This window comes from Penaeus vannamei, chromosome 15 (assembly GCF_042767895.1).
Source record: "Penaeus vannamei isolate JL-2024 chromosome 15, ASM4276789v1, whole genome shotgun sequence".
Lineage (NCBI taxonomy): Eukaryota > Metazoa > Arthropoda > Malacostraca > Decapoda > Penaeidae > Penaeus > Penaeus vannamei.
In genome coordinates, this window is record NC_091563.1 from 39534074 (window position 1) to 39544073 (window position 10000).

A 10000-nucleotide genomic window follows, 5' to 3' on the forward strand; every position below is an offset into this window, starting at 1 on the left:
CTGGCACGTGCAAGAAAACGGGCTCACCGTCGGCCAGTACATCTGCACTTACCTGGCCGACCACTTCTTCTTCTGGATGAGCAACCATAAGGTAAACTCGCTCCTACCTAACGATAAACTAAATGGATTAGTCCAACTTGAAAGAGATTTGAGACCACAACCAATCTCACTGGCATCTTTCCCTCATCGCCACACAAATTAGTTGTGTAGCGATGAGGGAAAGGTGTCAGTGAGGGAAAGGGCCTTTGCGGAATAGAGAAGTCGTTCTAACCGCTCTCCCCACTCACTCCCGCAGGTGTACGGCTACTACGAGGTATGCGGCGGCGCCTGGGAGTTCTCGGGCGTGGAGTCTCAGCAGCTGCTGTGCTGCGACGGAGGCAAGCACGAGCACTGCATCGCCAAGTAGGAATGAAACGGATACCGCTTGCTGCTGCTTCTTTGGCTGTTGCGCAAATAAAGCTTGATCAATATCATCATCTGTGCCTCAGTTTCCTTGCTGTCAGTAACAGAACGCGAATCGTTTCTCTGTAGTTCCATGGTCGATTAAGCTGAACGCATGATTCGAGAATCTGAAGGAAAAGCTTTAGGATTCAATTGCTTTAGGATCCGACTGCAAGGAAGCTATAGTTTACTGGATATCTACAGGCAAAGAACCTATTACTACTACGCCCTCCATCCTTTATAGTTTACCAGGGTAGCTCTTTCCAATCATTGGTGAGGTCGTTGGCATCAGTAGAAGCGAGTGGGCGGACCAGAGGGTCACGACGCTCGCTATTCGGCCTACCTCCCCCCCCCCCCACATACACACACAAACGAAATCCATCGTTCTAGAGTATCTTCGTAACAGCGCAAACGCACCAATGGTAACAAGTCACGGGAGAGATAAAAGCGCCTCAATGATTGCATAAAAGGAATTAGCTGCGAAATGGCTAACAAGGTTGACAATCGGACACGCGCGGTTGATCCACCCGCGCGTGTTTGCATATGCATGTGAATGTTTTTACCTAATGATGCATAAATGAGTCGAGCCCTTGCGACAGGGAGTTACAGACACACAAGCCATATTAGATACGACAGACCTGGCTTAAAACGTTTCTTATTATTCCATCATATCTAGACATATTTTGAACAATATACCATGGTTGAAAAATGTGTCATTTGCCCATAATACGGGCGTGCCATTTTAACATTAAGGGCATATGTGAAGTAATTATCGTGCATTGTTTTTTCTTTGAATATTGTTAAATAATGTATGCTGAGCCTATTCATGCAAAAGAAAAGAAAAAAAATCGAAGAGATCCTCTGGTATCCCAAAAAATCCCATAGCAACGCCCTTAGAAACGAAGATGCAAAACCCGGCGGTCTTCGGCAATCCCCGGTTGTGACGTCATTCCCAGAAACAGGGAGAATCTTGTTGAATAGCGTGATACACACAGTGCACCGCGAGTCGAGGATATCTCGGAATTGTTTCAAGCTATTAAAGTTTGTAACAAAGGATGCCGCGGCGTTGTGTAGCAATTCATTGTTCCCATTCATGTCACCAGCTATTTGAATGGCCAAAAGACAGCGACAGAGCAAGGAAGTGGACACGTTTTGTGCATGCCAAGCGGAGCAACTTTCAGCCTGTGCCAACCAGCGTACTTTGCATGAAACACTTCGAGCCCGATTGCTTTGCGAACAGAATGGCTTACGACATGGGATTTGCAAAACGGTAGGCCATTTCCAATTTATGTTTGTCATGATCACACAACAGCGCAAAACAAAATCTGAGAGAGCGCTTTTGATTGGCGGCGTAGCAAACATTCACTGCGTGGGTACGACACAGTGTGCCGACTGCATTGCAAGTGTGCATGTATTACAACACAGAGGTAAGGTAGGTACACCCCAAAAAGCACAACACAAATAAATACCGATGCCCCTCCACTCGCGAATGGATGTAGGCCTACGCCACGGGTGCAGACAAGAGATAGCTCAGCCTGCAGAAATTTTGTACCATACAGAAGCGGGATCACACGTTCGACTATAAAAATAATTTAGAAAATTACCATTCATTCAATCTCTTCGGGCCACTCCATGTCTGGCTGGTTTGGCACAACTTCCACGACATCCATAGCGTCGGGCTCGTGCATGTACGGTCCAACAACCATTCACCCTTGATATTCCTCTTCTTCCAACTCTTCGAAGACATTAGGCACCCTCTGAAGAAGTTGTACTAATGTCCTCGTCGGAATAATCCGATGAAACCACTGATTTCACTGCCACTGTAGTCTTGTAGTGAGTCCGCCATGTATTGAATGCAGAGAATGTTGTGATCGTGTTCTGATATTGACGTCACACATCCGGGTTCCGGATTTTCGCGGGAAAATATAACTTGACTTCGGAAAATCGAAATAAATCAAATTTGGGGAATTATTTGCAGATTTCCTTTTCTTACTCATATTAGAGAGATGGTTTCCGAGCTAATTCTCCCTTTTTAAAACTTTCAGTTGTTACTTCACATAAGCACTTTAAGATGAAACGCGAACAGCACTTGGGAAGGGGGGTGGTGTATGTGTGTGTGTGGGAGGGGGGGGGGGAGGATATAATGACAAAAATATCCTTCGAACCGGATTCGAACCAGTGACCTATGGATGTCCGCTTCTCAACCAACTACAGTCCACCGCTCTACCAACTGAGCTATCGAAGAAGCTGACATCAATGGACGTTATTTCCAACTTTCCCTTCCTCTTCCCCGCCTACACAGTCCGGGAGTTTGTTCTTGATTAATTCTGGACACGGTATGAATGGAGGAATTTTGATATCAGGCAAAGACGTTCATTTCCTCTGCATGTAACCTCTACTCCTTAGATGATTATTTCCCTTGATGCTAAATGTGTAATCATAATCTTCCGTAAGTAATGTGCGTTTTTTTTTTTTTTTATCGTGTTAGTAGAATCTAGTATGCTATACTTTTGCGTGCACAGTATGAATTCATTGCTAATTGTAGTTCAGATGTACTTAGCAGTGTGCATTTCGTTCAGCGTAACACAGAGGATTCTTAACCCGGACAGGAAACCGTCGCCGTTGGGAGCGAGTGAGCGGCGCGCGACGGTGGAGGCGAGGCCGAGGAAGGGAAAGCTGGAAGCGGTGTCTGTGGTTGTCAGCTCCTTCGATAGCTCAGTTGGTAGAGCGGTGGACTGTAGTTGGTTGAGAAGCGGACATCCATAGGTCACTGGTTCGAATCCGGTTCGAAGGATATTTTCTTACTTTGATATTTGTTGACATTTTTTTTTTTTTTTAAATACCCGAAAAGTAATGATTTGCGCGAAATTGCAAATCATACTAATCAGGATTATCTACTTAGCTGGACATCTGATATTCTTCACTATACTCAACGTAAATGACATGCATTTATGAAGTGACGACTCGAGTAAATTGAGTTTTGTTCGTCTACCTGCTAAAAATTAAGTAATTATATCGGACCCTGAAATATTTGAGAATATCACTTCATATTTTTGATGATCCACTGATTTTCTTTGGGTGTCATTTGCTGAATATTTCTTCCTAAAACTACATTTCATCTACAATCTTGATTTTCATTTGTAGTTTACATCACATATATATTATCAACATGTATAAGTTAAGTGTGACTGCACTCATACACACACACACGCCACTACTAGCGCAATCACAACATAGTCACGTACATGCACGAATCTCATTAGCTTATTTGATTTCCCTCGCATACGTCATCCGCTACAAATCCGTCCGATTTTCCGTCGCTTTTAACGACTTTTAACTGTCATTTCGTCGCGGCGCTAAAGAGCTTGCTGCAGCTCGTGGAAAGCGTGGATTTTACACCCTTTCTTATTATCAGTTTGCGAAGAAATGGTATGGAAGAAAACTTTCATAGAATGATGTGTTCTACTCCTTGATAAGCTTAGATTCTTTAGATGTGTTTCATTTCCAATAATACTCATAAATATAATACATAAGGATACAATCACGTAAATTCAGATAACATGTATACACAGGCACCGGAATATCGTATTCATAAAAGTTTGTTATTAAAAGTGCGATTGCCGGCTCATTTGAAAACTTTTGGCGGGGAAAATGGAGACAAAATACATTGGACAAGCGCTCTCTGTATTCGATTCTTTTCGGTCCGTGAAGGGTGGCCGCTAGCTTTCACCAGGAGCAGATTATCCCTTGGTTTATAATTATCCCCATTAGTTACCAGCACCTCTTCCTCTTCCTCCTCATCATCGTTATCATCACCATCTCACTCCTCATGACAAGTAAAGTTATTTTACGCTCTCGATTGCCCTGTTCGGGGATTAGGCGGCTTCCTTGCAGTAGAGAACCACAGAGCGTTTACCATGTTCATAAGGCAGACCTGGCTGGAAATGTTATGTAAGTAATGTGGTATATGAATGTATTAATCTTATCCCCATGTTGCCATTTCCCAAAGTTGTTATAAGGCACAATGACGGTGGTGAACATAATGACAAAATTATCCTTCGAATCGGATTCGAACCAGTGACCTATGGATGTCCGCTTCTCAACCAACTACAGTCCACCGCTCTACCAACTGAGCTATCGAAGGAGCTGATAACCAGAGACACCGCTTCCAGCTATTTGTTCCACAGCCTCCCCCACACAGTCCGGGATTTTGTTCTTGACGTTTGACTAATTCTAGACACTATGAATGGGAGAATTTTGATATCAAGCAAAGGCGCTCATTTCCTCTGCATATATCCTTGACTCCTTAGATTATTATTTCCTTTGATGCTAAATGTGTAATCAGAATCTTCCATAAGTAATGTGTATGTTTTTTTCTCTTTTTTTTTCTTGTTTTTCTTGTTAGAATCCATTATGTTGTACTTTTGCGTGCACAGTAGAATTCATTACTAATTGTAGTTCAGATGTACTTAGCAGTGTGCATTTCGTTCAACGTAACACAGAGGATTCTTAACCCGGACAGGAAACCGTCGCCGTTGGGAGCGAGTGAGCGGCGCGCGACGGTGGAGGCGAGGCCGAGGAAGGGAAAGCTGGAAGCGGTGTCTGTGGTTGTCAGCTCCTTCGATAGCTCAGTTGGTAGAGCGGTGGACTGTAGTTGGTTGAGAAGCGGACATCCATAGGTCACTGGTTCGAATCCGGTTCGAAGGATATTTTTGTCTTTTTTTAATATCCGGAAAGTAATGATTTGCGCGAAATTGCAAATCATACTAATCAGGATTATCTACTTAGCTGGACATCTGATATTCTTCACTATACTCAACGTAAATGACATGCATTTGTTAAGTGATGACTCGAGTAAATTGAGTTTTGTTCGTCTACCTGCTAAAAATTAATTATATCGGACCCTGAAATATTTGAGAATATCACTTAATATTTTTGATGATCCACTAATTTTCTTTGGTTGTCATTTGCTGAATATTTCTTCCTAAACTAGATTTCATCTACAATGTTATTTTCATTTGTAGTTTACATCACACACACACACACACACACACACATACATACATACATACATATATATATATATATTATATATATATATATATATATATATATATATATATATTATCAATATGTATAAGTTAACGGGTGTGACTGCAGACACACACACACACACACACGCCGCTAATAGCGCAATCATAACATAGTCACGTACATGCACGAATCTCATTAGCTTATTTGATTTCCCTTGCATACGTCATCCGCTACAAATCCGTCCGGTTTTCCGTTGCTTTTAACGACTTTTAACTGTCATTTCGTCGCGGCGCTAGAAAGCTTGCTGCAGCTTGTGGAAAGCGTGGATTTTACACCCTCTCTGATACTATTATTATCAGTTTGTGAAGAAAATGGTATGGAAGAAAACTTTCATAGAATGTTGTGTTCTACTCCTTAGTAAGCTCAGATTCTTTAGATGTTGTGTTTCATTTCCAATAATACCCATAATAATAATACATAGGGATACAATCACGTAAATTCAGATAACATGCATACACTGGTACCGGAATATCGGACTCATAAAAGCTTGTTGTTGAATTCAGTGCGACTGACGGACTTGTGGCTCAATTGAAAACTTTTGGCGGGAAAAAATGGAGACAAAATACATTGGAGAAGCGCTCGCTGTGTTCGATTCTTTTCGGTTCGTGAAGGGTGACCGCTAGCTTTCACCAGGAGCAGATTATCCCTTGGTTTATAATTATCCTCATTAGTTACCAGCACCTCTTCCTCTTCCTCACCATCATCGTTATCATCACCATCCCTCTCCTCGTGAAAAGTAAAGTTATTTTACGTCCTAGATTGCCCTTTTTCGGGGATTAGGCGGCTTCCTTGCAGTAGAGAACCACAGAGCGTTTACCATGTTCATAAGACAGACCTGGCTGGAAATGTTATATAAATAATGTGTTATATGAATGTATCAATCTTATCCCCCTGTTGCCATTTCCCAAAGTTCTTACATAATAACAAAATTATCCTTCGAACCGGATTCGAACCAGTGACCTATGGATGTCCGCTTCTCAACCAACTACAGTCCACCGCTCTACCAACTGAGCTATCGAAGGAGCTGACAACCACAGACACCGCTTCCAGCTTTCCCTTCCTCGGCCTCCCCAACACAGTCCAGGATTCTTGGCGTTTGACTAATTCTAGACACTATGAATGGGAGAATTTTGATATCAAGCAAAGGCGCTCATATCATCTGCATATAACCTTTACTCCTTAGGTTATTATTTCTCTTGATGCTAAATGTGTAATCAGAATCTTCCATAAGTAGTGTGTAATTATTTTTTTCCTTTTTTTTTATCGTGTTAGTAGAATCTAGTATGCTATATTTTTGCGTGCACAGTATGAATTCATTATCAATTGTAGTTCAAATGTACTTAGCAGTGTGCATTTCGTTCAACGTAACACAGAGGATTCTTAACCCGGACAAGCAACCGTCGCCGTTGGGAGCGAGTGAGCGGCGCGCGACGGTGGAGGCGAGGCCGAGGAAGGGAAAGCTGGAAGCGGTGTCTGTGGATGTCAGCTCCTTCGATAGCTCAGTTGGTAGAGCGGTGGACTGTAGTTGGTTGAGAAGCGGACATCCATAGGTCACTGGTTCGAATCCGGTTCGAAGGATATTTTCTTACTTTGATATTTGTTGACATTTTTTTTTTTTTTAATACCCGAAAAGTAATGATTTGCGCGAAATTGCAAATCATACTAATCAGGATTATCTACTTAGCTGGACATCTGATATTCTTCACTATACTCAACGTAAATGACATGCATTTATGAAGTGACGACTCGAGTAAATTGAGTTTTGTTCGTCTACCTGCTAAAATTTAAGTAATTATATCGGACCCTGAAATATTTGAGAATATCACTTAATATTTTTGATGATCCACTAATTTTCTTTGGTTGTCAATTGCTGAATATTTCTTCCTAAAACTAGATTTCATCTACAATCTTGATTTTCATTTGTAGTTTACATCACATATATATTATAAACATGTATAAGTTAATAGGTGTGACTGCACACATACACACACACACACACGCCGCTAATAGCGCAATCATAACATAGTCACGTACACGCACGAATCTCATTAGCTTATTTGATTTCCCTCGCATACGTCATCCGCTACAAATCCGTCCGATTTTCCGTTGCTTTTAACGACTTTTAACTGTCATTTCGTCGCGGCGCTAAAGCTTGCTGTAGTTCCTGGAAAGCATGGATTTTACACCCTTTCTTATTATCAGTTTGCGAAGAAAATGGTATGGAAGAAAACTTTCATAGAATGATGTGTTCTGCTCCTTGGTAAGCTCAGATTCTTTAGGTGTTGTGTTTCATTTCCAATAATACCCATAATAATAATACATAAGGATACAATCACGTAATTTCAGATAACATGTATACACTGGTACCGGAATATGGCTCATAAAAGTTTGTTGTTGAATTCAGTGCGATTGACGGACTTGTGGCTCAACTGAAAACTTTTGGCGGGAAAAATGGAGACCGACACACTGACAAATTACATTGGACAAGCGCTCGCTGTGTTCAATTCTTTTCGGTTCGTGAAGGGTGACCGCTAGCTTTCACCAGGAGCAGATTATCCCTTGAGTTTATAATTATCCTCATTAGTTACCAGCACCTCTTCCTCTTCCTCATCATTATCGTTATCATCACCATCCCTCTCCTCGTGAAAAGTAAAGTTCAGTATTTTACGCCCTAGATTGTCCTGGTCGGGGATTAGGCGGCTTCCTTGCAGCAGAGAAACACAGAGCGTTTACCATGTTCATAAGGCAGACCTGGCTGGAAATGTTATATAAGTAGTGTGGTTGTGAATGTTGTATTAATCTTATCCCCATGTTGCCATTTCCCAAAGTTGTTACAAGGCACAATGACGGTGGTGAACATTATGACAAAAATATCCTTCGAACCGGATTCGAACCAGTGACCTATGGATGTCCGCTTCTCAACCAACTACAGTCCACCGCTCTACCAACTGAGCTATCGAAGGAGCTGACAACCACAGACACCGCTTCCAGCTTTCCCTTCCTCGGCCTCGCCTCCACCGTCGCGCGCCGCTCACTCGCTCCCAACGGCGACGGTTTCTGGTCCAGGTTGCTGAGTGGTCTTTATTTAGGGAAGCATAACACCTACTTTTAAGTGTGTGGTCGTGATTAATGCTATCACGTGCTAGTGTTTCGTGACTGTTCTACTTAGTAAAAATATTAGATTGTTAAGGATTTGATAGAGAAGCGCTTTTTAAATTAATTCATGATGCTTTAATAATAATAGTTGATATCAAATTTTCTTTGAATCCAGTTTTCCCGTTGACTGACGGATATATAACATCACCCGGAAAAAATATGAATCGTTTAATTTGCTTGTATTCCAGATAAACTGTGACTTCCAGTTAATAACATTCCGTTTTCATCATAACATTATTAACTCGAAGAAAAATGAAGATGCTACTTTATGATTTGCTAATTTAGGTGAATCTTACCCATATGGGCAGCAGATTCAAATGTTTCTGTTGCTCTGTCAAAATTAAGTGGGTTAGTGTGTATACAAACACACACGCATATATATACATACACATATATATGTATATATATGTATATAGATATAGATAGAGATTGATATACACGCACAGGCATACACATGTACATGTGTATAGTATCTATACATGTTTATATACATACATACATACATACATATACATATATATATATATATATATATATTCATGAATATATATATATATATATATATATATATATATATATATATATGTGTGTGTGTCTAGACATACACACATATATGTGTGTGTGTACAAATATATACAGAGATATTGTCCCTCGACACCTGAAGTATCCCACAATGTCAAAGAAGTTAGCCAACCTGCTCTTAGAAGTTTCCTCCAAATCAGGAACTTTCATAAGTTTGTTCCTGACCCGATGATCCGACTAGAAAAGAAAGAAAAAAAGTTTAATCTCGTTACCTCTCTCTTATCGATGTATTATCGGTTTATTTAGATATGGACTGAGCAAGATGCAGATTGGGTCCTTTAATCTATTGTATTTATTTGGCTTCTTGAAATGGTACTTTGTGATGTAGATTGCGGAAAATTATTAGTGAATATCATGATAATTCCTTTTATTTCTCTCTTTATCTTTTTCTTCTCTGTTCTTACAAAAAACATTTTCCATTATTGCAAAGGTGATGAGATGAGGTGAAGAAAGACGGAGAAAAGGGAAAAAAATGAAGAAAGAAGGAAAAAAGAAAACGAGAAGAAAAGAGAGACAAAAAGAGGAGGGAAAAGGAAGTTAAACGAAAGTGAGGAAGAAGAATAAAGAAAAAGAAAAAGGTAAAAGAAAATATAGATGTAGTAGAATGGAAAGGAGAAAGAAAAATCAGACGAGGAAGAGGAGAGGGAAAGAGAAATAGACAGATAGACAGACAAACAGGCAAACAGATAGGTAGTTAGACAGGTAAATTCTTCACTGAAACAAATTT

At 40.6% G+C, this 10000-nt stretch overlaps 1 protein-coding gene and 7 non-coding genes across 8 annotated transcripts in view; 4 read left to right on the forward strand and 4 right to left on the reverse strand.

Annotated features, from left to right (window-relative positions):
- The window catches only part of LOC113816407 (uncharacterized), a 1054-nt gene extending 581 nt beyond the window's left edge, over nucleotides 1-473 (forward strand). The window contains exons 3-4 of the mRNA XM_027368482.2: nucleotides 1-91; nucleotides 296-473. The exon at nucleotides 1-91 is cut by the window's left edge and continues 29 nt beyond it. Coding sequence (XP_027224283.2) covers nucleotides 1-91; nucleotides 296-406 — 202 coding nt within the window. The 3' untranslated portion in view covers nucleotides 407-473. The remainder of the gene's footprint in view (nucleotides 92-295) is intronic.
- Nucleotides 474-2596: 2123 nt separating this feature from the next.
- TRNAY-GUA (transfer RNA tyrosine (anticodon GUA)) lies at nucleotides 2597-2686 on the reverse strand. The gene is given in 2 exon segments: nucleotides 2597-2632; nucleotides 2650-2686. It is a non-coding gene; the product is annotated as a tRNA-Tyr (tRNA).
- A 459-nt stretch (nucleotides 2687-3145) lies between these two features.
- TRNAY-GUA (transfer RNA tyrosine (anticodon GUA)) lies at nucleotides 3146-3235 on the forward strand. The gene is given in 2 exon segments: nucleotides 3146-3182; nucleotides 3200-3235. It is a non-coding gene; the product is annotated as a tRNA-Tyr (tRNA).
- Nucleotides 3236-4495: 1260 nt separating this feature from the next.
- On the reverse strand, nucleotides 4496-4585 carry TRNAY-GUA (transfer RNA tyrosine (anticodon GUA)). Its single transcript is given in 2 exon segments — nucleotides 4496-4531; nucleotides 4549-4585. It is a non-coding gene; the product is annotated as a tRNA-Tyr (tRNA).
- Nucleotides 4586-5058: 473 nt separating this feature from the next.
- TRNAY-GUA (transfer RNA tyrosine (anticodon GUA)) lies at nucleotides 5059-5148 on the forward strand. Its single transcript is given in 2 exon segments — nucleotides 5059-5095; nucleotides 5113-5148. It is a non-coding gene; the product is annotated as a tRNA-Tyr (tRNA).
- Nucleotides 5149-6467: 1319 nt separating this feature from the next.
- On the reverse strand, nucleotides 6468-6557 carry TRNAY-GUA (transfer RNA tyrosine (anticodon GUA)). Its single transcript is given in 2 exon segments — nucleotides 6468-6503; nucleotides 6521-6557. It is a non-coding gene; the product is annotated as a tRNA-Tyr (tRNA).
- A 466-nt stretch (nucleotides 6558-7023) lies between these two features.
- On the forward strand, nucleotides 7024-7113 carry TRNAY-GUA (transfer RNA tyrosine (anticodon GUA)). Its single transcript is given in 2 exon segments — nucleotides 7024-7060; nucleotides 7078-7113. It is a non-coding gene; the product is annotated as a tRNA-Tyr (tRNA).
- Nucleotides 7114-8408: 1295 nt separating this feature from the next.
- Nucleotides 8409-8498, reverse strand: TRNAY-GUA (transfer RNA tyrosine (anticodon GUA)). The gene is given in 2 exon segments: nucleotides 8409-8444; nucleotides 8462-8498. It is a non-coding gene; the product is annotated as a tRNA-Tyr (tRNA).
- Nucleotides 8499-10000: the final 1502 nt, after the last annotated feature.